This window comes from Octodon degus, unplaced genomic scaffold (assembly GCF_000260255.1).
Source record: "Octodon degus isolate 3935 unplaced genomic scaffold, OctDeg1.0 scaffold00021, whole genome shotgun sequence".
Taxonomy (NCBI): domain Eukaryota; kingdom Metazoa; phylum Chordata; class Mammalia; order Rodentia; family Octodontidae; genus Octodon; species Octodon degus.
In genome coordinates, this window is record NW_004524597.1 from 14,700,705 (window position 1) to 14,727,075 (window position 26,371).

Here is a 26,371-nt window from a genome sequence, read left to right on the forward strand (position 1 = left end):
AAAATGAAAAAAGAAAAAAGACATTGTATTATAAAGTGAGTAAAAATTTCATTTAGGAGCTGGGGAGATGGCTCAGTAGAAATAAGTGCTTCCCTGGCAAGCACAAGGGCCTGAGTTCAATCCCTGGTTCCACCAAAAAAAGAAAAAAAAATCAAAGCAAATACATTACTTCAAGCATACCCTTTCAGGTATATCTGAACCCCTGTCCCCTCCAAAAGCACTACTCTATCTAGGAGAATATGAAAATTCTTATAGACTGTTTTAGGCCTGCTTAAAGGTAGCTTAATTTAAAAAAAAAAAATTGGTACCAGGGGTCAAACTCAGGACCTTGTGTTTGCCAGGCAGGCACTTAAGCTGCAGAACTATCTCCCCATAGTTTAAAGCAAGAGATCTTTTGTCGTATTTTGTGGCTGAAAAAGCAGCCTTGCTTCTTCAGATATTGTAGTTATTTGGATGTATAATAGTTTAGCAAGATGTTACTTTTGTACGACATCAGATGTTCAAAAAAAAGTGCATCTGAACTTGTACTAAATACTGCAGTGTCCCTTTATAAAACGTCAGACTAAAACTGACAATTGTACAGCAAAGCCTGACATTTGGATATTTTGAAGTTTTTTCATAAATCATAGAAATTAGTATATGGCTGTAGTTTAGGTTTTTAGGTAAAAGGTATGTTTCATTAGTGCATTTCTTACTGCTGATCACTGTAAAAATGTGAGTCAGCTTTCCATTTCTTATGCAGGTCATGATAACTTGTAGAATAGAGTACAATCATTTGTGCTATGTTTTTAATTTTCTAAAGCACCTTGATGACAGTGAGTGTTCAGTGGTGAAGCATCCTCTATTGAATCACCCTCGAAAAATTTTTTTGCCAAGTCCTAAGTTGATAGCTTAAAGTCAAAAGTGAAATTATAGTTTAATTAGGACTTGGTGTAAAGAAATCCCTTCTCCTTCCCCAAAGGGATACTGCAGTTATATCACATACCCAATAGGCACCACAAGGAAGATCAGAGCTTATACTTAATTAAAGTTTTATACACACCAGTTCCCCAGTAAATGCAAATTTAACAAGAAAATTAGTCATGTCATATGTTCAAAATGCTCATGGCAAACAATCATTTTGTATTCCTGCAAATAAAATTGTTTTATACTGTAAAAAAAAAAAAAAAAAAAAGCAAGAGAAAAATGTGTCTCTTTTCAGGAAAAGCAGATGGCTTCAAGTAACTTACTCCAGATTTCAGATTATGGTGTCCTGAACACACAACATCACACTTGAAACAATCAGAAAGCTCTTAATTTCTTCTTTGTAGACAAAGCAGCAACATATTTCCATATTCTTAAACTGCCAACATTTTTAAAGCTGCCAACTTTAAACCAACAGCCTCCTTTTACCATTTCCCCCAAATACACTCAACTGCTTACACCAGTGCAAAGCGTAACGCCCTCCTCCCTCCATGCACAACGCATCAGCACTAGGTTGTTACCAGCCAAGTGCCAAGCATTAAACCATGCAAACCCTGTGTAATGTAGTTACTATTTGAAATAAGGTGGATGCGGCCTTCCAAGTACACCGTGCTTGCTCATAGACGTACTCTCCAGGTGGCTATCTGAGCTTTCAGCAGGGCGACACTGCAGTGTTCAGGTGCGTTTAATTATAAAATATACACAACAGGTGAACGGTAACTTGCAAGACTGTCTCAATGGCATTTCCCTTCCGACCCCTGGGAGGCCAGCGGCAATACCAAAGAACATATCACTCTGAAATGGGCTCCAGTTTTCTCAAGGAAGACCCCCAAGTATGTGAATAAGCACAACTCAGTTGCAGTACTCAGTTGCCTCCTGTGGAATTGGTAGCACAGGAAAGACTCAAATACCAGGGCCCTATTTCTGGGCCTCCTCTTGCTAGAGGCTGGTATGGTTTTGTTTTTTGCTTTCCACCTCTCTGGTGCCATTTGACACTCTCCCATTTCCATTTAAAAATGATTACACAGCCCAGCACTCTGGGAGGCTGAGGCAGGAGGACCATGAGTTAAGTAACTTAGACCCTGTCTCAAAACAAAAAAATCAAAAGCACTGGGGACAGAGCACTGTGAAGACCTTCATTCCAATCTCCCATACTATGAAAACAACAGTAACCACAACCAGAACAAAACAGAAGAAAGAAAAAGAGAGGAAGAAGAAAAAATGAAATAGGCGTCATATAAATTTTAATTTATTCCATGTTATATAGCAGCAGATTCAAGTAACCTATTTTTACTCTTTGCTTTGATTCATTTGAATTCTGAAATCAAATCTTATTATAACTTAATTTTATAAAAATATCAACCTCGATTATTTCCCTTAACAAAGTTAAAACATCCCAACTATAAGAAATCTATTGAAATGTGAAAACTTGGGCTGACTTTGGAACTTTTCAATGATACAAAATGCCCAAAGGCCAATGAAGGGCCAAGCATTTAGAAATTCATTTTGTGAACAATGAAAATTTCTCCAGCAGCCAAGCACAGCAATGCCCCCAACCCAGCAGCTTCGCCTAACCCCACGGGCCTGGGTGCAGCCCAGTGGCAACCCCATCTGGTCACACAAACCATTTGGAAGACAGGGTTGTCGGGGCTGCCATGCCAGACCCCACCCTAGAGAGCTCATCCTAGTCTCTTGCAGGCTTGGACAAGCGACGCCCAGGCTTCTCAGCTGTCTCCTATGAAGTATAAATTTATGAGGCATAAGTTTGGGGCAGAAGACTCTCAGGGGAACTTCTAATTCATGTTTTCTTTCTGCTTTGGAGCAAACATAATTTTTGAAACAGATGTGGATTGGCTCAAGTGGACAGCAAGCGTGGGAAGCCCAGATAATCTTCTACACTCTTTGGCTCCTAGTCTTGCCACAGCTCCCCAGACAGGAGGCCTTTGGTCCCTTGGAGGAAGCTGACATGCAGCTCTCCCTCGCAGGCTGACACTCAAGAGCTTGCGACCCACAGAACCCCATAGCGGCTATCGCTGCAACTGAGTGGGGCCAGGTGGACACAAGGGCTGCCTGGCCGTCCCCACTTAGCAAGGACCATTCTGTTTCTGGTGGCAAAGGAATGTGTGTGTGCAGGTGTGCATGTGTGTGGGTGTTTAATAGTGGAACACACACACAATGCAGCTCTCCTCCAGCACTGGAAACAGCAGGACATGTATGTGCACTGAAACCCCAATTGGGAATTGAGACTGACAACAAATCCCTAAATTTCTTTTCCAAAGCATGCCTATAAAATAGATCTTTTCACATTAAATTATCTTTCAAACTCTTACAATATAATTTCCATAAAAAGTACATACTTTTAAACAACTGCAGCATATAAATAAAAAGTGATGGTTTGGAACCATTAAAATACCAAGGACAGGGTGCAGTGCTGATGAGGTTGGCTTATTTCTATTGTTAGTAGCTAAAGACATCCACGAAAACCACACCAAGAATTGGGCAAATGTATGGACTTTAAAAATTATTATGTTTTAGCTGATATGTGGGGGCCTTCACTGGTTCTGGGGGCCCAGCATCTGCTTGGGGGCATCACCAGCACAGCAGCAATGGGGACATTAATCTCTAGGAGGCGACACCAGAGGGGGCTGGGGGGAGTCCTTCTGCTCAAATGTCCTCAGGGTCATACAAAAGCCCAGCGTGAAGAGTTACTTGCTAGTGATAGACGACGGCAGTCAGCACCCAGTTAATCCACTGCACACACTCATTCCTCAGCACTGTTTTAAAAATAACATCCATTTTAAATGATAGATCTAAAACTGAGAAGTTCTTTTCTTTTCTTTACAGTGCTGACAGGTTTCCCAGGGCGACTCAAGGAAACAGAATGCTTGGGTCCTACAGCTGCTACTGGTGTGGACCAAGGCCAGCTCATCACTGTGCTGAGCAGTGACAGGACCTTGCCAGGCTTGCAGGTTGCTTTCCCTCCAGAATACCTGCAGCCTATCCCACACACTTTTATTCTTTTGCGGTTGCTTTTGGTACTGGGGATTGAACCCAGGACCCTGCACTGGCCAGGCAGGTGCTTATGCCGCTGAGCTATTTCCCCAGTCCCATATACTTTAATTAAAGGGATGATGGCCCTGTCTGGCTGGCAGCCCCTGGAACAGACCCACGGAGGTAGGTGGTGCAGGTGAAGGGCCCAAGAGCTGCCTGTCAGGACACATCTCAATTTCTAGCCCCAGGAAGATAAGGGGTCGCTGAGGGGGTGTACACGGGAACCCCACTGCCTACCTCCCCCAGGAGCTGGGTGCAGAGACGTAGATAAGTGAAATATGGCTATGCACAAGGCAACCTATTCCCTGACACTGAAGTGTTTTAATTCCATCCTGTGAAGTCTAAGACATGTTTGATGTCAGACATAAAAATTTAAGTGGCAAGTAGGAGTCATTTCAAATTCTAAGTTCACAGATACCAAAACAAGTATGTAGCAAAGAAAAAGAGCTGTGGTTTCTTCAGTAGTTCCCAGTGTATACGGACACTGTCTGGCAGTGGTGCGAGGCTAGCACAGCTGAGGACAGTCCCACTCCTGTGGGGACATCAGCATCCCAGAGACCCGCGCTCAGCTTGGTGCCTGCACCATCCCAGCTCCGGCTCTTCTGCGGATCTGGTTGTGGCTGAGGCCCAGTGCAGCCTCCTAGAAGCCCTCGGGCCCTGGGGTCAGAGGCCATTGCTATTTCTGTGACATAATGGTGGCTTAGACAGTTCTACCACACCTGACCGGGCCTTGTTGAGGAACTTGGGAGCTCGGCGCAGCAAGCGCTGGGCCTCTGTGAAGGTCTCAGTCAGCTCTTTCTTCCACTGTGCAAACTCTGGATCACTCTGGAGGGAAACACAAACACGAGTTGGGACACGTTCGTCCATCTTCCCAGTAGCCACCAGTCCCGACTAAAAGCCTCACAAGGCCCCAAGTGTCTGTCTCAAAGCTGGATGACTAGGGGGACCCACCAGGTGGACCCTACCCACAAGTACTCCCAACCTTCCAGACGGGAATCTCTGCCTTGGATGTGATTATGGATTTTGATTTTCAAAGCAAATGCCATCTATAAAATAACATATTGGGGGAGTTTTGACTAAGTAAAAAATACCCCTGCTTGTATAAGATAGTAATTATTAGAGATGTGTCTTGTGGGGTGCAGTGTGCAAAAAGGTCACAAGTTCAAGCTCAGTCTGGACAACTTAGTGGGAACCTGTCTCAAAAATAAGAGGAGGAAGGGCTGGGCAAATAGCTCAGCGGATTAAAGCACTTGCAAGCAGGTGCAGGGGCTGGGGGTTCGATGCCCAGGCCTGCTGTGCCGGCCCCACCCCGCTGAGATGGCAATTGAAACAGGACGTGGTAGTGCGCGCCTGTAATCCCAGCTCTTGGGAAGCTGTAAACAGGTGGATCACTGCGAGTCCAATCTAGTAGTGAGACCCCGAATACCCTGTAGACCCTTCCCTAAAATACAAAAGAAATAAATGAATAAAAAAAAATAAAAGGAGGGCGGAGACTGCAGCTCAGTGGCAGGGTTCCTGGGCTCCACCCTCCATATGGGATGCGCGCATGCATAAATAATGAATAAGGAGGAAATTCAGGTTTATATAGTATGATTTTGAGGAAAAGAAAGCATTTTAGGCTTCATGATAACTTAGTTATTTCATATACTTTTCCATTTTCTAATAGTTGCTCCTTCAAAAAAAGCTTAATTTGCTGAAAGTCTTATAGCTCAGTGATTTCTTGCTAAATTTGTAAATGATAAACCATATAGTAAGACGATGCTTTAGTAACAGACTGTCAGCCTCACTGAATATTTATATAATTGTTCTAACTTTCACTTAAGGAATAAATAAAAATAAAAACTTACCTCACACTGCAAGATAAACTGCTTCCCTCCTTTTATTCTAAACAAGATGCACTTTTTATCTTTAATCTGAGTTTCTTCCACAGAAAGAATCTGTTCCATGGTCAGTAAATTTTGCTAAAAACAAAAGTTATGAATAACTTAAAATTTCATGATCTATATATGAATAATAATACCAAGAATTTAGAACAAGTTTTTTTTTTTTCCTTCGGAGCTGGGGATTGAACTCAGGCTCTTGTGCTTGCCTGGGAAGCACTTATTCCACTGAGCCATCTCCGTGGCCCCTAGAACAAGTTTTAAAATGGCATTTTTTTCTTTGATAATATTTTTTGGGCCACTAGCCTTTCAAGGTCAGTGAAGACTCAGGACATAGGAGAACCTGTACTGCAACATCATGTAACTCAGTTGTGTCCCAAATTTTCCGATCAAGGAGATTATGGGGCCACAGAAGAAAGTGATTGATGATGTAGAGTGTGCCTAAGGAGAGTCACATGGAGAGAAAACATTCTCTCAGGCTTTCACAGAGAGCAAATGGGTCAAGCAATGACTGTGACTCATCCACATGGCTGACACTGACAAAGGATCTACAAACTGCAGTACAGGGTTTCAGATAAATCCTAGGAGATTTGAATGACCTTATCAGATACAAAAGTTATATTTCTTGTTATATAGGTCTTGCTTTATCTTGGTCTTAATTATCCAGCAGAAAGGTATAAAAGTGAAATATAAAAAGTAAAGTCATATTAATATGCTGAACTGTAAAAGGTTCAATCAACAACTTCTGACACTACCAGTCTTATGGAAAACCCACTACTATTATGGACTACTGGACTACATTGGAATATTTTCCTGAATTCACGCACCTACAATATTTAAATGACAATGGAATATCCTTCTCTGACAAAACCAAACAAAAAGGGATACAAGTGAATGACCATTTTGTATCTGTATATTCAAAATAGGATAGATATACAGCTGCATTCTCTTAATTCAAGGAATAGAGAGATTTGTTCTAATACTGTTTGTGGATAAGATATCATGTCTGCATCTAGTACAATGAATAACCACTAAGACAACAATATGCAATGTATTAATTATTGAAACTGTGCTAGTTATCGGTTTTGAAACTGTCTCATTGCTATTTGTTTCTCAATAAAATTATTGTTATTTATTTATTTAAAAAAACATTTTATTTATTTATTTAGTGTGTGTGTGTGTGTGTGTGGCCAGCTCAGCCCACCAGGGCGCGGGGCTGGCTGGCATGTGGTGCTGGGGGATTGAACCATGATCCTTGTGCTTTGCTTAGCTTAGCTTGTTTTAAGTAGGTGCTTTAGACCACTGAGCCATCTCACCAGCCCAATAAAATTATTTTTTAAAAATATGTATTTTTTGTCAGCTAGAGAGCTCAGCGGATTAAAGTGCCTGTTTAGGCAGAAGCAGGAGCCAGGGGTTCAATCCCCCTGGCCTGCCATGCCGGCCCTGTCTTGGGGTGTACTGAGATGGTGACTGAGACTGGGCATGGTTGTGTGCATCTATAATCCCAGTGCTTGGGAGGCTGAAAATGGAAGGACCACTATGAGTCCAATTTGTGTAGTGAGACCCAGTAGACCCTGTACTAAATACTTTTTTTTAAAAGATATTTTAGAAGTGATGGAGAGATGGCTATAAAGGACCATGCAGAAAAGTTCCAATTATAACATTAAAAAAACAAACAAACAAACCCAAAACTGCAAAGAAAGCAACGTTTCTACTAGAGAGCAAACAGCAAGATGGTCTGGTTTTGTGTGGTCTGAGGTGCAAGACCTTCCCGAGTGCACTGTTCTACACACGGCCAGCAGGGGGCAGTGCCGTGCTATGGATGAGTCGAGCAAAAGGGTGTGGCTCAGTGGTAACCTAGCAACTCTGGAACAGCTTGGGGATGCTTTCTTGTAAGCTAAGAATATTTTGATAATATCAAAATGGCACTCTAAATACAGGTGACATCCTTTAAAGATTGTCACATGAGGTCTGCAGCATTGCTGCCTGCACAAGTGAATGCTACGGTGTCACGAGCTTCTTACCATTTTGTTTTTTGGAAACTACTTCAGGAATCCTAATGAAAAACAGTACAGTCGAAAACTTAAGTTTCTTCTTTTACTTGTTTATACTTAACAAATAGACCTAGGATAGGTATAGAGCTACTTTCTCTTAATTCAATGAATAGAAAGATTTGTACTAATAGTGATTGTGGACAGGATATCAGGTCTGCACCTTGTATAATGAATAACCACTAAGAAGACAACAATATGCAATGTATTAATTATTGAAACTGTCCTACTAATCGGTTTTGAAACTTTCTGACTGCTATTTGTTTATCAATAAAAGTATTAAAAGAAACAATAACAAAAAACCCCTATGCACTAAATGCTAAATCTTTTAAAAGCCAAGATGAGCTTCTGAATCTGATGTTAAAGATTTTTTTTTTCTTTTAAAGAAAAGTGGGACAATTGCCCTTTCACCCGCACAACAGTGACTCACCAGTAGACCACACAGTAAATGAGTTGCGGGCCCGGCCCACTCATTCCCGCGCGCAGACTGAGCTCGGAGCAGCTACTGCGCGTGTGCTAGCACCTAAGCTTGAACTCAGAGCCCTGCGAAGTCTATCAGTCGCACCCAGACCTAGACATATTGTTTTTAAATGACATTTATGCAACAAGTAATACTGGGAAGATCTTATTGATTCTTAAAGAAATGCAGTAATATATAATCACAGTCATTTATACCAAAATGGCAATTTCCCCAGCAGGGTTTAGAAAACAGTCCCAAGGTCCAGCACACAAGATCTGGGCCTCCCACTCTCGTATGTATGTATGTATGTATGTATGTATGTATGTATGTATGTATTAGTTACTGGCACTTCTTAGACATACATAATGACCACATTCATCACAGGGAGATCTGTATAGTACGTGATACATCCTGCTGCACTTTCCCCCTTCCCTTCCCCTCCCTCAGCTCTGCTTCTCACCCTAATTTACAAAACCTGCTTCCAAATTTTTCCGTTTTCCTCTCTCTTCCTTTCCCTTTCCTCATTTTACTTCTCGTTTGAACATTTTCTTCTCATTTCCCAATACCTATTATACATTTTCGTCCTTATTTACACGTTGTTTCTCATCAGAGAAACAATGTGGTATTTAAACATGTGTCTGATTTATTTCCCATAAAAGTATGGCCCCAAGGTGCATCCATTTAGCTAGAAATGTCTCGAACTTAGCCTTCTTTACGGCAGAACAGTATTCAATTGTACATAAAAACTGCCTATGTTTTATCCATTCATTGGTTGATTTTCCCTACTTTTGACTTCAAGAGCAATAATGAGCAGCATTCCCATCTTCTAACACATAAACTCTGTGCCTGACACTGGAGACCACTGTCCTCCCCGGGAGCAGACAACCTGTCCTCCTCAGGATTGGCCCCTTGCATGGGAGCCCTGGCTCCACACATAGTAGCTACTGAGTAAACTGCCGGAGCTGCCAGCAGACACAGCATGGATTAGAACACTTCGCACCTTGTCCATCAGTGTGAGCTCCAGGAGTGTGCGAGGCTCTGCGTCCTCCTGTGGAGCCTAGCCACACCTTCCCAACAAGGTAAAGGGACGTACAGTTTGGTAACCTCATCCCCCTCCGAGTCAAGTATCACAAGGGCCATTTCATCTGTCTGGACTTGAGACCAAGTGCAGGACCTGGGTCCCCATCCCTCAGTACTCACGTGGCCAGCTACTGCCCCAGGGTGCCAGGCTCGGATTCTCTAAGCTCTGGTGTCCTCTTCATCAATCAAAGGTTGGACCTTCAGAGGGTGCTAAGCAGGCTGAAGTCTGGGGGTTTTGGTGCACGTGTACGTGCATGTTTTATAGCACCTGGCTCAGGCAGACATGTAAAAATTAGAGTAGCCCTGGTGATTTCTGTTCTTTAGTTTCTCTTATGAGGAAACAGGCTCAGAGAGGCATTGCCGTGGGCTCCACATCCTGGAAGCACTAAGCTGTGGATGCGAACTCATCTGGTCCCCTATTTCCAGCTTGACCTCCAACTGTTCAACTCAGCTGAGAGCGTGGGGCCTTCAACTTGGTTCTCTCTGAGACACTTGCTGTTTTCAGAGACTATCTGGCCTTTCCTTGACATGGACCAGGATGGTTCACAGTCAAAGTACAAATGCTACAGTCTTGTGATATACACTGAGATACACAGGACTTAGGGAGATGATCTGGAAAACACGTTGGCAACAAGAGGTCACCAAGTGACACCGAACACACGAGAAGCTGCGCCGATGCGCCCACCAGGACTTACCCGTGACTCGCCCTCTCCCCTCCACTCGAGCCTGTTCGGGAAGAGGTAGAAGTAGCGGCGCTGCCACTGCGTGAGGAAGGGGTTGCCCAGCTTCAGCATGTGCCCGTGCATGATGCAGTCCTTGCCCAGGGCGTAATCTGAGGGCGGAGACACTGAGAGTTACCCAGGGCTCGGGACAGGGTGGTCTCGAGGAATGTGTTTTCCCAGGAATACACAAGGGCACACGTTTGGGGAAAGCCACACTTTTACACCTCTAAGAGAACGCTACTGAAGCCATTATTTCTAATTGTAAATATAAGGAAACTGAGCATCGTAACTCAGGTTTCCCTGAGTCCCTTATTTCCAGCTGTCCCTCTCCTAATATGTTACAACTCTCTACTAATATGTTATATGGCTGCTTCTCTGGATTTCAATAAATGCCAAATGCTCATTTATTCCTTGGAGAAGGCCAACTATGTTCCAAACTTTTTTTTTTTTTTTGCTGTAAATAAAAACAAATAATGAAGAATGGAGAATGAATTTGAGGTATCTGTAAACTGAGTACCTGTGCCCTCTCAGGGCACTAAGGGAGTCCCTTCTCTACCTTTTTCATCCCATTAATAATAATAGAGTGGGGACTTTCTTGTGTCAGTCAGCTGAGGTGATACAAGGTCAAACATGGCTCATTCCTTGGCCTTCTGTCAGGCTTGTTCCTCACACGCAGGGCTGTCACATTCATGTTGAATCCTGACTGCCTTTTTGAGATACTCTTACAAAAAGATAAAGTTTTAACCTTCACAGAAAGCTCTGTGATCGTGTTGAGATCAGCTGGTCACTGACATATTCATTCATTCATTCATTCACTCACTCACTCACTCACTCACTCACTCTCTCTCTCTCTCTCTCTCTCAATAAGCAGTCTGTGAAAGCCCAAGCGCTGGGTATATTCTGGATTCAGCAATGTATAAAGGGACAAAATCCTGGCCTCCTGGAGCTCACAGTCCAGTGCAAGAATAAGCAAAGAGGAAAGTCATGCTGGGCCATCACGTCACAGGAGGGGGAGGGCTGGGAAGGAGGGCAGCAGGGAGGGTCACTGGGACCACCGGTGGCTTGAGGCATTGCCACTCCAATCTGGAACATGTTTGCATTTCCAAAGTATTTAAAATATAAGCATCGGGGCTGCGGAGATGGCTCAGTGGAATAAGCGCTTCCCTGGCAAGCGCAAAGGCCTGAGTTCAATCCCCGGTTCCACAAAAAGAAAGAAAGAAAAAAATATATAAGCATCTTTTCTTTTCCCAGAGATCTAAGCCTAGACTATAGATTTTTCAGTAGAAAAATTTCTGAAATTATCAACTAAGATGCAGTTATATGTATTTACTAACATATTATTAAGATATGAAAATCAGTTCACTCATTTGTTACATGTTCTAAGTACAGCTCTAATTACGTTTTAGCAGTCACCAGGGCATATATTTTCCCTGGGTCTCGCTTGTCAGGATCCCAGGACCATCAGCCAAATGACTGCTGGTACAAGGTCCCCGGAACATGTTCATGAGCACACACCAGTGTGACCCAAGGGATGAGTACTCTGAACAGCAGCTCACACGAAGGCTGCGTCCCTGCAGAACTGGGGTGGGAACAGTTAAAGGGGTGCCATACTCCCTTGTTACATTCGGGCTGCAACCACATAAGGAGTAAGTCACACCAAATGGAAGTCTCTGTTCTAGGTTGGTGATAAAATGCCCCTGGGAGAATGTCAAAGAGAACCAGAGACTCCTATACCAAGAGCCTTCCACCAATGTAACCTTTACACAGAATGAAAGTGTCTTTGGTCCCTCTTGTGCATATGTGACCTCACCCTCACAGGGTTTTAGCTGAGAGGGAGAATGAGACGATATTTTACCTTAATCATCAACTATAATAAATTTAAATATCCTATGAGAATAAATAAATCTTAGACAAACCAAGAGTAACAATATTTGGTGAATCAAGAATGAGTGCTTAAAAAAAAAAAAAGAATGAGTGATTTTAGGGCAGAGGCTAGAGCTCAGTGTTACAGTGCCTGCCTGGCTAGCATGAAGTCCTGGAGTTTGATTCCTGGTTAAAAAAAAAAAAAAATAAAAAACAAAACAAAAAAAAAAACTCTTATGCCCCCCCCAAAAAAAAAAAAAAAAAAAAAAAAAAAAAAAGACTGGATTCTGATCACTTGATATTGTTTTCCATTTTAGAAATCCTATTTGGCTGTTCTTTAATTTAACATATTTGGTAACGTAAATGCAGTCACACATTTCTCTTTCCTGAAAAGTGCCAGGGCACACAAAGGTCTTTCCCAGGACCCCACCCACATCGTGTCAAGCAAACCTGCAAACCCATCTTAAAAAGTCTGCACTCTGAGACACTCGAGATGGTGACAGCAGTGCACTCATCTGGGGCCCTGGGTGACGTGTACAGGACACACTCCAGTTAGGCTAGCTGGTCTCCACACTGCCCCACTCTGTCTGCAGGAACAAGCCTCCTACTCGCCCCCAGTACTCCCTGATAGGTGGCTTAGATGAAAGCAGGCCAGCTGTCTCTTAATTCACTTTTGTTCATATGTTGACTGAAGACGTTGAAATATTAATCAAACTCTCCCAATCCACACAAAACTAAAATAATGAGCAGTGTTTTTGTTTGTTTTGTTTTGTTTTTTTCTCTGTTGGAAATACTTGATGCCTCAAATGCTTTTGTAGCTTCGTAGGAAATTGTGAAAATTCATTGCATTTAAAATCTATCAAGACACATTAGCTATTTTACCTTCCTCATGGCCAAGTTGCTTATTTTTTGCTCTCTTCCTGGCTTCGATTTTATCAGTGTCTGCGTTTACTGTCTCATAAACTGTCTCTGTCACTTCCTGCTGCCAGCGCTCAGAGATGACCAAAGGGAAGTTCTTGTAGAGTTCTTGGTCGCAATCAAGCAGCTTATTAGGAAATCAAAATATTTGTGATTTAGCATATTTTCAAAGACAACAACGGGTCAACAGCACTACAACCATGGTGACTATCACAGCTGTACACAGGAAGACGGCTAGAAGACAGCATGTAATCACTGAGAGCTTTCGGTTGTGACAGATCTCTGCTGACACTGACTCAAGCGACCAGAATTTTGGGTCACAACTAACGAGCACCTCACTTGATCCGGCTCAGGTAGACTGGGCCTCATCTTCTGTTCCATTTTTGTCAATGAAAACTAACATACATTGGGTTTTACTGAAATAGGAAAAGATTTTGATGATGAGGTAAAATTTTAATTAGCATCAGGATATATTATTTATAAAGACAGGAAAATAGGTCTGTAGAGTGTTAAAACAATTATAGCACATATTATGATATGCTTACAGTTATGAAGGCTTTCCAACCTACCTTCAGTTTAGTTAAGAGAGACATAAAGTAAGCTAGGCTGAATTTAATAATCTACAAATTTTCTAATTAAACATTAAAATCATGCATATAAACAAGGTGCAGGACACATGGACTTTAGGCAATACAGCCTCCAAGAATTGCGTATAGAAATTATATTTAATGATAGCATTTTTCTTTCCAATGATTAATCAGATTCTTTTTTTTTCTTTTCAAAGTTTTACTGATAAACATATAGCAATGAGACAGTTTCAAATCAAATCGAAAGTACAGTTTCAACAAATAATACACTGCATACATTCTTCTCAGTGGTTAATTGCTGTACAAGATGCAGACTTGTGATCCTACTTACAAACACCATTAGAAAAAATCATTCTATTCATTAAGAGAATGCAACTATATATCTATCCCAACCACTTTGAATACACAGATACAAAATGGACATTCATCAGTATGCCCCATTTTTTCTAAGTTCCGTTATTGAATATTATAGGTGTGTAAACTCAGCAAAATATTCTAAAAGAGTACAGAAGCCCATAATATCATTGGGTCTTCTGTTTAACTGGCAATGTCAGAAATTATTGACCTGAGTCCCCCACAGCTCAACATTACAGCATGGCTTTACTTCCTATATTTCATCTTCATACTTTTCTACTGGATGGTTAAGACCAAGGTAAAGCAGGACCTTAATCAGATTCTTTATAGCCTTCACTCTGTGCCTTCAGTGAAACTGTACTTTGAAAATGAGGAAAAAGGAAAAGTTGTTTTAGCCACCAGGAGGGCGGCAGAAGACTGCTCTGTCCTTCCGATAGAAACATGGCTTGTCAGAAGCATAACCTTGGGACTGACTTGCTTTCCTTCATAAGCTGTCTGTTTTGGAGAACAGATTCAGACAGGTGCTGCAGCAAGGTATTGAGAAAGACAGGACAAGGCCCTGGTGCCTCAGCAAATCAGCAAACATGAGAGAAACCACTGTCCCGTCGTCCCCTCCAAGGCTGTTCCCTCTACAGCCTGACCAGCTGTCATATCAAGGCCCCATCTTGCGGTCATTTGGATTGGCAGTGCCGTCTCCCCTTGTATTTACTTCCAATGTCCAATCCATGCCTAGAGCAGAGATTTCTGTAGTCGTGCATGGGACAAGGGGTGTTGTTCACACCGGTGTGTGAGTGGGAGTGTGTGTGTGCTAGGGAGGTGCAGACATGAAGCCTGCAGGTGCCTGTGGGGTACACAGGTGCAGATACACAGATGCACATCTGGAAAGGGCATGGTCTGAGTGCACATGCACCCTCATAGTCTTTGGGTTGCCTAACAAAGCTAAAGAACAGATCACTTTGTAAGATGTAGCTCGGCTGGATGTGGTGCTCGTGCCTACAATCTCACCTTTTCAGGAGGCTGAGGCAGGATAGTAAGTTTGGCCTCAGCCTGGGCAACACAGTGAGACCCTATGTCACAAAATGAAAAGCACTAGGGATGTAGCCCAGTGGTACAGCACCCCTAGGTTCCACCCCAGTTCCACAATAAAGAAACAAACACCAACACATCTCCCCTCACTGGACTGGGCCTCCACACTCGCGGCTGCATCCCTGCCACCTACAACTTCCACCTCCACCTGTCCTTGTTCCCCACACCACAGAGGCAGAAGCCAGTGTGTTAAGTGCTGACTCAGTGCCAAGAGGCTTATGTTGCCTCATTTATGTGCACAGTGAGCTTGACAAGAGAACCATCCACTTCACAGATGGGAAAACCAAAGTTCCCAAGCAGTTAAGGAATGGCCCAAATGCATTCTGCTGCCAAGTGGCAGGTCTAAGCTGAGTCTGCTGCTTTCAAAGCCTAGATTCTTGTTTATAAAAAATTTAAGTACAAGAGACTCTTTTTAACATGAAACATCTGGTAAGATCTCACATGATAGCAGTTTTATTTTTAGTGCCCTTTGATGGGTCGCAGCACATCTGATGGCAAAGTTCCACCACAACAGCAGCAATCCCTTTAAATAGCCCTCTCAGGGGCATGGTCCCCACAGCTCACTGTGCAGCAGGTCTCACACTGGGGCAGGCACTCACCCTTGAGGCTGCAGGCGATGCTGTCCCTGCTCTTGCTGCTGTTCCTGGGACAGTTGTCCTAGATCATGGATGTCTCTGAGCTGCTCAGCAGTGTCCCCCCCCCCCCCGTGGCCTCAGCTTTCCCCACTTGGGAGTTCTCCCCAGCCCCACCTCATGGAAGTTGCTCCTGAGAACACCCCAGTGGCCTTCCTGGCTCAGCCTTCCTCTCCTGATGCCACCAATAGCTCTCCCCGGCTGCTGCTCCCTTTCGTGGCCACCCACCCTGGCACACAGCATCTGTGTGCTGCTCCCCCCACCTCCCCACCTGCAGTGCGGTGTCCTGGACGTTTCTGGTGACAGCTCCTACTAGGCCCTTTCCTTCTACAGCCCTTCTTTCCTTTACACCTGATGGGTGAGTGGTATCACATCCCACCTCTGGTGGGGAGTAGTGCTTGCAGGGACAGGTGCAGGGATCTGTAGAACGATGCCAGCAGGCGGCTGGGAAGAGATGGGGGTTCAAGGTAGAGTGGATGCTTGGAGATGCTGCCAGGGCAGGGCAGACACCCGTGTGACATGGAGTGTTGTATGCTTTGACTTGGCATTTTAAAGACAGTGATTTTCTCTCATGACTCACCATGGGTAATTATGTCTTGTCTCTATGTGGAAAAATAACGACATGAACAAAAGTTTGAAAAATGCAGAGGATGATGTAAAAAAGTGATTATTTCACCTTTGATTGACAAATGCAAAATGATTCATGCTGATTGCATTTTTCATTCTGACAGAAGGAAATCCAAGTTCTTAGAAGGATTCAAACAACTGGCTCTTGTACCAGGTGGAATACATTTGCGATTACAGTTGTTTTTTGCTGCTTCATATATATTCAAGTTTTCTTTCAATTACACTACTGCAAATCAATAAAAATTTGATCATTTTGTAATTAACTGAAAATGAAATTATTAGTACAACGAAAACTTTCATGATTTCTAGCTAATTTAGTTCCTTTTTTTTCTTTTCTCCCCTAGTAACTTGGGGATTGAACCCAGGGCCTTCACACTGAACCACATCTCAGCTTTTTTTATCTTTCATTTTGAGGTGGGGTCTCACTGAGTTGCCCAGAAAGGACTCTAATTTAGGTCTTTAACTTACAGGGTCTCAAATATATAGCTATGCATGTGTAAGTTACATTGCACAAAGAGCCCCAAACTAAGACAATCACTATATTTAACTAATTCCAGACAGAAACTTCACACATTAAAAAAAAGTAAAGCAAAACCTGTCACATACGTACCTTAATGCCTTTAGTATCCTCTTCATCAAATGAGCCAATGTCAAAAGCGTCTGCAGCATTGACTTCTCCCCGGGGAGGAATGAGGGGTGGTGGGTACTAGGAGCCAGAGAAGCAGGGCATGGTTATGAGGCCCCAACAGCCCACCGCCCCTAAAGCGCTGACAGCAACCTGAAGGGTTCTCCTCAGAGCCTACAGCTACACTGCACAGGAGCCCTAGAGCCCTGGTGATGGAGTCCCAGGGGAAGACCGTGGTCCAAGCAAACTGAAAAAAAGACTTACGTCCAAAGCTTAAATAATTTTTAAGTAAGACAAAGCCTCCACAGTACAATGCTACCTGAGCTTTGAGGAAGTGCCTGGGCCCGGACAATGACTAGCATGCTTTGGACTTGCTGGGGCCACCCAGAGCACTGCCCAGAGTCACTGGGTGGTGCTACTGAGCATGTGGCCATGTGTGGACTGGGAGCTCATGCGCTCCTCGCACTCCTCCACAAGGCTGAGTTCATGCAGAAAGATGTCCGAAGAAGATAATCAACATTTTAAAAATATTTAATTTGAGGTGTTTCCTATATCAATGAGAATATAGTAACACTTCAACAAGGAAAGTGGCCAAGGCATGGCTCGGGGGGCAGACCACGTGCGTAGCGTGCACACAGCCCTGGCTCCACCTCCAGCACCAAACAAATATAAAAACGAATAAGGAAAGCAAATTATATTGATATAAAAATCATCAATTCTTAAAATTATGTGGTGCTGGGCTAGCAAGTATGTGTAAACTTGTATCAGAGGTGTCTGGAATACCTTTCCTTAATAGCTCTGTGCACACATATGGCTATGTATTGAGACAAGAAGAAGAGCAAAAAGCTAAATAAGTCTCAATTATGTGGATTTCTAATGAATTTATAAAAAATATATTTTCAGAATTTTTGTGGTTGTCCCTCAGTAACTGTAGGGGAGGGCTCCAGGACCTGCTGGGCACCGAGTCCACCCACGCTCAAGCCTCTCATCTACAGCGGCATAGTAGTTTCGTATCACCTATGCAGGCCTCACCTACGCTTATGTGATCTCTAAATTACTTATCCTGGCTACACTGTAAATGCTGGGCCAGTGGCTGCTATGCTATACTGTGTAGGGAGGAATAATGACAAGAAATGGTCTGCACATTTTGGGTACAGACATCCTTTTCTTCCTGTGTGTGCCATCCATGGTCGGCTGAATCTGCGGATATGGAATCGTCAGATACACAGGGCTGATGGCACACGGAGGCGGGGAGGAATGTTGCCCTGGGGAACTGCCCACTCAGGTGGCAGAACTCTGCACATGGGAAGCTGGGTCAGGAACCCTGGGGGACAGAATGAGGAGGCCCGTAGCGTGAGACAGAGGAGAGGGGGCGCAGGGGGAGCCTGGGGGAGTACCTTTTGTAGGTAGACATGTTGCCAGTCGACGCCCTTGAAGAAGCTGTGCTCTTTCACTTCCTGTGCGCTGGTGAAGAAAGAAAGTCCTCAGAGTGTGAGTGCACACTTGGAAATACAGCAGAGCCGCACAGAAAGCGTCCCGCGTTAAAAGCACAGGAACGATCTCCGCTCTTTAAGGAAGCAAGTACAGAGGGCTTCTTTCTGAGCAGCGCAGGAAGCACTGCGATGTTTAGGAACACTGCGGGCTGCACCTAGGACTGCTGTCCCGTATCTTCCAGTTTGTGATAACAGAGTTTTCACAGGTATGACACACACACGTCTGCCTCACATATCACATGGAGACGTGTTATATGTAAAAACACGAAAAGTGGGCAACAGAATGCATATATAGTATATCTTTATATAATTATATAATTTCACATACAATATACAGACATATATATATATATATATTAGAGTTCTGTGGTTATTAGAATGTAATTCATGTGAGAATTAAACTGTAGATCCACACATTAAAGAAATTTATTGCAAATGACTATAAGCTTGATAAAGAAAATAACATGAAAATAACGGGAACATGAAGCACCAAATATTTAGGTACAAACGAGAAATCTAATAATATGGTGCATGCCAAACTCTCTCTCTCTCTCTCTCTCTCTCTCTCTCTCTCTCTCTCTCTCTCTCTCCCCCTTGTATCTGGCACAGGGTCTCACTACACAGCTCAGATTCATAGTGATCCTCCTGTTTTCAGGCTCCCCAGCACTGGGATTACAGACATGCAGGGCCAGCACAACATGGGCAGTTGCCAGGGATCAAACCCTGGTCTCTGTGCTTGCCTAAGCAGGCGCTTACTCTGCTGAGCTATCTTGCCGGCCCTGCCAAATCCTTTAGAAATTAAAATAACAAATTTCTTGAGGGTCATAATTAAGACCCAGTGCATATACAACCAAGGCGGTGGGCTGAGCAAAGTCCACAGCCCTATGCCTAGCAGGCTCCCCTCAGTCCAGTCTGTGTCACACAGCCCTGGACTGCTCCTCAGCCCTGGCCTCCACGGGCTCCCTGGGCATCTGGTCTGGTTCAGGCTCTTCAGTGCCTTTGTTTGTCCTTATTTGACACCCATATCTCCATGACAAGCACCCTGCCTCCAGAAGGCCCACACAGTCAACTGCCCTGTGTACCCTGCAGTCAGGTCATGTGGACAGGGGTGTGAGACTGACAGCAGAGTGGCAGAGCTGCTCCCCTGGGGGCAGGGTTAATGTAATGACCTCTCTACTCAGCAGAGCTTGTGTGTGTGTGCGTGCACATCTGTGTGTGTGGCACAGAACTAGAATTCAATGCACAAAGGCTCTGACACTGAGGTATGTGTGAGTACACATGTATACATACACATATCTATATCCAAACCTTATTAGGATTATTGGGATTATTCACGAGGGAGAAGAATTCCTGAAAGCTTCTATTTCTGAGAAATTAAATTTGCTAGGGGCCGGGGAGATAGCTCAGTAGAATAAGTGCTTGCCTGGCAAGCAAAGGGTCCTGAGTTCAATCCCCGGTTCCACAAAAAAAAAAAAAAAAAAAAAAGAAAGAAAAAAGAAAAGAGAAATTAAATTTATTGAAGATTTTAAAAAAGAAATCAGTTAAAGATGAACATTTAAAAAAATCAGAAAGCAAAACAAAGAACCAAAGCAAAGATGAAGAGATCATTCAAGAAATCCCAATGTTTGTTTAATAGGGAATGTAAGAGAAATGGAGGAAAGGAAATGTCAAATCAGTAAAATAAGAGTATTCTTCTCACTGAAGGACATCAGTCTTGTCAGGCACTAGAAGTGCTTGATGCCTGAGGGGTGTGGTAACAGAGCTCAAGTCAACAACTTCTGACACTGTCAGTCTTATGGATTTTATTTTATTTATTTTTTGGCAGAACCGGGCATTGAACTCATGCCCTTGCACTTGCCAAGCAAGCGCTTATTCTACTGAGCCATCTCTCCAGCTCCCAGTCTTATGGAAAGCCCACTACTATTATGGACTACTGGACTATATCGGAATATTTTGCTGAATTCATGCGCCTATAATATTTAAATGACAATGGAATACCCTTTTCTGACAAAACTAAACAAAAAAGGGATACAAATGAATGACCATGGAGCCGGGGAGATGGCTCAGTGGAATAAGCACTTCCCTGGCAAGCACAAGGGCCTGAGTTCAATCCCCAGTTCCACCAAACAAACAAACAAACAAACAAACAAACAAACAAACCAAAAAACAAATGAACGACCATTTTGTATTTGTATGTTCAAATAGTTACAATAGACATACAGCTACATTCTCTTAATTCAATGAATAGAAACATTTGTTCTAATAGTATTTGTGGACAGGATATCATGTCTGCAGCTTGTACAATGAATAACCACTAAGACAACAATATGCTATATATTAATTATTGAAACTGTCCTAGTAATCGGTTTCGAAACTGTCTCATTGCTATTTGTTTCTCAATAAAATTATTTTAAAAAACGATAACTGACCTCAGTAATCGGTATCGACTGTTTGCTTGAATGCAACAAAAAGCCATCTTCAAAGTTCTAGGGTAGGGCTGGTGAGATGGCTCAGTGGTCTAAAGCACCTACTTAGAACAAGCTAGGCAAAGCACAGGGACTGCGGTTCGATCCCCCAGCACCACATGCCAGCCAGCCCCGCCCCCTGGTGGGCTGAGCTGGCCACACACACACACACACACACACACACAAATAAATAAAAAAAAATTAAAAAAAAATAAAAAATAAAAAAGTTCTAGGGTAAAAGTAATACTGATTTTGGGTCCTCTGTCAGGCATGGAGCGCAGTCATGTTTGAGGACAGCAGGAAGACATTTCAGATAGCTAAGATCCAGGAATGAGGCGCTCTCACGGATCTCGCGAGAGCCTATCTGGAGGAGAGCGCAGCGACTCGTATACCCTGACCGAGGAACAGTCCTGTCAGGGGCAGTTGTCCTCTTCAGCTGAGCATGCAGCTTCAGGAGGAACATGGGGCGGTGAGGGAGGAAGGGGACGCCCCTGCCTCGTCAGTCCGATTGGCCAAATCAACCCTGGCCATCGATGGGGTGGCAGAGGTTGTCCCCCTCACATCCACTCACAGAGCTCTCTAAGGAGTGGCTTGGGCATGGAGGGAGGGGACCCAGACAACCAGAAGGCATGGGGTCAAGTAGGCGGCAGTCAAATGAGGAGCATGAAAAGGAACAATGCTGACTGGAGGGGTGGGGGATCGACTGTGCTTCATTATGCTCAAGAACAGGGAGGAGAAAGCCACACCAACTTGGTATGTCAAACATAAAAAATAACAGGACAGAAACGAACGACAGAGAAGCAGATAATGAATGATATGGTTATCAAAATTCCACCCCCACAGCATCAAGTAAGGATTCAAGAGACATTGTTCATTGTTGATGGAAAAGGCACTACTGGCTAAATATATAACTTAAAACTAAACATACTATTTCAATGTTTTAGAGATGAGGGAAAAGGAAGGCTGTAGAGGGTGTAATAATTAAACTAAATATTCATTTGTTACAGGAGGAACAGGCAGTCTTAGGTAAACTGATAAGTAAGCAAATACTCATGTGCACATTACGTAGCTATCTCTATAACATACATATACAATACAGATTTAATACACGTATGTGCATATGTGCTACTCAATATTTTTAATTTTTTTAAAAAAATATTTGTTTATTTGGTACAGGGTCTCACTATGCAGCTCAGACTCCTGGTGATCTTCCTCTCTCAGCCTCCCCAGCGCTGGGATCACAGGCATGCACCACCACATCTGGTTTTGGTGGCCAGCTTGGTGCGGGGCTGGCACAGCATGTGGTACCAGGGATTGAACTCAGGTCCTTGCGCTTGCCAGGCAGGCACTTAGACTGCTGAGCTATGTCTCTGGCCCTGTGCTCCTCTATAAAGAATACACATATACTACGCAGGTGTAGCACACACAAGTGACACTGTTAAAGATGGTTTCTGTGCAAGGAAAGCTTGGGTGTGAGGAGAAAGAGAAGAATCTTGGGTAAGCTCTAGAAGCTTTCCAGGCATGACTCTTGGGTGTTTTTGGAGATGGGGTGGTGAGGAACAGAAAGCATGTGTCAGAAGGCAGTTAGCTGGTTATGCATGAGAGAAAACACATGAGAACTTGATCATCCCATCAGACGTACCACCATCACAAATATAAGTGTGACTAAAACTTCTGCAGATGGGCTATAAAATATAAGAATTTATCTCCATCATCCACAAATTCGATTTTTAGAGTTATAAACTTATTAACCCCTTCAACTCCTTAGTTACAAAACACATAGAGAATTATGCATATATTCCCTGTGATTGCTCACCCTTGAGGTCAGAATGGAATTTGAAGGACTATGTATGCCTTCTGATACATGAAAGCAATGGCTCCACTTTCAGCCAGAGGAAGGCGGAAGGCAGAAGCAGGGCTTACCCGCCTCCGTGGCAGCCCAGCCGCTTGCCCACCTCTCGCTGCAGAAGGCCCTCCAGGAGCGACTTCAGCTCTGGGGAAAAGGCATCTGGGAGCTCCACGTTCTGGGAAAAGGAGAGAGACCTTACAGACCCTCGTACCAACAAGATGCCAGGCTACTTCTTGTAAGAACAGCAGGAAAAACCGCAGATTCATTATGGGTTGATACTGCCACACAAACATAAAAAGCACTGTAAAAACTATGGAGGTTCCTCATGGGTTTCAAAACCAGTCAGCAGGCTGGAGCCAAATCTGAAGACTCAGGAGCCTCCTCCCTCCTCTGCACCACGGTGCTTGCTCCTTTTATTTGATTTCCTTTGTTTCTTGTTTTCATGTCTTTTTTTACGCTGCCTGTTTGCAAACCTTGATTCTTACCCTGGCATCTAGTTTATTTTTACTTTCCTTTAAAATTTTTTCCAGTAATTTTATTTTCATTCATTTATTTCAGGAAGGCAAATTTTTATGTTTCTTAAATTTATATGTTATAGGTATTATGTTTAGCCTATTCAATATGAAAATACTATGATGCAAATAAGAACATAGTTCTTCATTCGCTTACCACGGTGAGCGTCATTCGGTCTATCTCATGCTTATCTTTGGTTTTGTGTTGTCTGAAAGGGCTGTGGCTGTAGAAATAAAGAACATCATTACAATATAGCGTCACATAAGTTAGCTCACGCACTAACATTCAGCAAAAGCACTAATCAAAACTACAGAAATGCAAAAGCCATAAACACTTATCATGTCTAGGGCCTGAACAAGCAACCTGCCTCTTACCCGATCTGCCTGATCCTCCTATCAGTGAAACCGTGGCACTGCAGTGTGGTTTTCCACCTAAAATATCATTAGGGGCCGTATCATGTGCAGATAATCAAGAGACTATGGGTCATTTACATAAAGCGCCACGAGTGTTTAAGTGAACAGTAACGTCAAAGCAATTATTTTAGCAAAGCGGACACTGGCTCCTAAAACTACCCACAGAAATGCAGCCAACTAAAGCACGATCAGGATGAACAGGAGTCAGCCCAGAGGCTGGCAAAGGGAAGCTACTTGTTCCTTTAGTGGCAAGAGAGACACAATCATCCACCGCCAGGGACCTGGGCTCCTACTCAGGTTTTGCCCAAGCAGAGCACTGGACTTCTGAGTCAGAAATGCCGGGAACACTGTGACACAGCTGTTTCCTGGCTGTGAGCCAGGAGGCGTCCTTCAGTACTCAGGTGTTTATCTGTATGATGGGGACTATGCCTCGCATTTCACAGAAGGAAAGGGAAGGGAAATCAGCAGGGAGGGTGAGAGGAACTCAACAGTGACTGTGCGGGTCATCAAGGTGACAACATAAGCACATGCTGTACTATGCGCTCGTGACAGTAACAGAGACGATGCTGACTTTATAAAATGAATCTCCAACTTGGTAAACTACTTAACACATGTTACCTTTCCTCTCTGCTGACTTTTAAGGAAAATTCTACCACTAAAAGACACTGAAATACACAAGCTAGAATAACACAGCCTCTTTATTTACTTGAAGATTAAAGAAGGAGTTACAACAAGCAACAGATGCCTGTACAGTGACTAACCCTGTCAAGTTACTGATATTTATGACACATGAGGCAAATATTACACAAGGTATTTTAATGCTAACTTCACCAAATAGATTAGAATGTTGGGCACCTAAATTAAGGGGATTCAAAAAGAGAACACAAATGTCACTTGTTTTGCTAGCAGTTCTAGCTGAGGAGCTGGCCACGCCACAGAGGCTGGTAGGCAGGCAGCAACCCTGTCCTTCAAGAGGTGAGTTACTGCTCGAATACAGTGATTTAATTTTCTCCTTGTACAACAGAGGGCACTCTCATACTTTATTTTCTTCCTCATCATGCAATGAAATACAAAGTAATTGCCATCTCTTAAAAGCATTAATCTGAAAAACAAAACAAGAATTGGAACTAAGCAAGCATTAGTAATCTTTTAAAATAGACTTTGACTAGGGATACTTTTTTCACTTTGTCTCCATGGAGAAAAATGCACAATGACTATATTAGAAAGCAAACAAGGAATTTGTTATCTATCAGATATTGTGAGTTTTAAAGAAAATCATGCTTTTATCATTTTCTTTTACATAAAACCCACAGAAAGAGCAACATGTTGACTGTTCTAGAGAAAGGGAATACAAGTTTATTAAATCTTATTGACATGTTATTCCTCTCCTTGAGATTTAGCTGCTTCTGACCAACACTGTTTCTCAGATATAAAAACAGGTCCAGGGAAGATCTTCAGTTTTGGCCACTCCTCCTGACCAGGCTCCTGTGTGTAAAGCCAGAGGAGCTAGCTCTGAATTTGATCCTGCCATGGTGTGAATGTCGCCTCCAAAACTCATGATGAAATTTAACTGCCATTGCAATACAGAGGGGTGGGGCTTTTAAGAGGCAATGAGGTCTCCTCGACTCCATCTTCATGAATGGGCCGAGGCCTTAGGGCTCCGCTGGCAAGGGCATGTGCTAGTTACTGCAGGAGTGGGTCAGCTATGGCACGCCTGGGATGGTTCCCCAGAGCAATGCGTTATCTGAGTCAGCAGTGGGTTGTCACACCGTGGGTTTGGCTTTCTCTTGTTCTCTGCCTGTGGGACACCCTCTCTGCTGTTAGGATGCAGCACAAAAACCTTTACTAGATGGCAGTATCATGCTCTCAGGAGCTCAGACCCCAGAACTGGGAGCCAAATAAATGCCTCTTCTTCGCCAATTTCCCAGCCTGGGGCACTGTGTTGTAGTAGCACAAAGGGCGATGACAGCCTTTCGTCTTCACCCGCGCTGGTGCCAGAAGGCAAAGCCAAGCCCTGAGCTGGCACAACCTGTGGACACTCTTTAAAGCCTCTCGTGAGACCACAACAAAGCCTGCAGAGGGACTGGAGTGAAAGCTGGTGGTGCTAAAACCAATGCCAGCATGTGGGGCCAGTCCTGTAAGTTTCCATTTATAAATATAGCTCTCCCTTGTCCCACTCAATAAGGAATTATTAGAAATCACTTTTCAGCTATTCAACTCTATGCTGTCTTGTGGAGAAAGTTTGGCTTCCAAGTTAAGATCTTGAGGCGCATCTGTTTCCAATGTAGTCTTGATTATTCTTTGTGAACAAAGCCAAAGATTTGGCTTCTATTTTGGAAAATGTTTAAGAAAACCTCTGATAGGAATAATCTCCATTCTGAGCGGGGCACGTGGTGCTCACAGACCCTGTGTGACTGCAGCTGCTCCCCTGAGGAGCCTGCTTTAAACAGGAGTCACCAACAGGCCTGTCACCACCTCACAGGGCAGAGCCACGTCCCTGGGCTCCACAGGCGCCACTCCAGCATCATCAGGGAACACTGTGGGAACAAAATTCTGTGTGCAGTGGTCCAGTGCAGTTTTCTGCTACAGATGGTGGAAGAGTCGAACGTGTGTTCCCGTGAAGCTGGGAAATCACTCAACGGGGTGAGGAAGCACAGGCACTCCCCGCGGTCACATCCCCAATTCACAGTGCAGGCATGAGTTCAAAAGCAAGACAATTACAAGAGATTAAAAACTTGT

The 26,371-nt window shown here is 43.5% G+C and overlaps 1 protein-coding gene across 4 annotated transcripts in view; it reads right to left on the reverse strand.

The window, feature by feature from the left end:
• Window positions 1-2,209: 2,209 nt before the first annotated feature.
• Window positions 2,210-26,371, reverse strand: part of Grk3 (G protein-coupled receptor kinase 3) — a 165,008-nt gene continuing 140,846 nt past the window's right edge. For 3 of the 4 annotated variants that reach the window (XM_023711723.1, XM_023711725.1, XM_023711724.1), the window contains 9 exons: window positions 23,376-23,442; window positions 22,781-22,881; window positions 18,297-18,363; window positions 16,885-16,980; window positions 12,953-13,115; window positions 10,181-10,317; window positions 5,862-5,975; window positions 4,734-4,839; window positions 2,210-3,737 (listed from right to left, as the gene is read on the reverse strand). In XM_023711723.1, the coding sequence (XP_023567491.1) occupies window positions 3,676-3,737; window positions 4,734-4,839; window positions 5,862-5,975; window positions 10,181-10,317; window positions 12,953-13,115; window positions 16,885-16,980; window positions 18,297-18,363; window positions 22,781-22,881; window positions 23,376-23,442 (913 nt within the window). In that variant the 3' untranslated portion in view covers window positions 2,210-3,675. Of the gene's footprint in view, window positions 4,840-5,861; window positions 5,976-10,180; window positions 10,318-12,952; window positions 13,116-16,884; window positions 16,981-18,296; window positions 18,364-22,780; window positions 22,882-23,375; window positions 23,443-26,371 lie in introns of all 4 variants that reach the window. The other variant, XM_004628015.2, reaches the window with a different exon arrangement.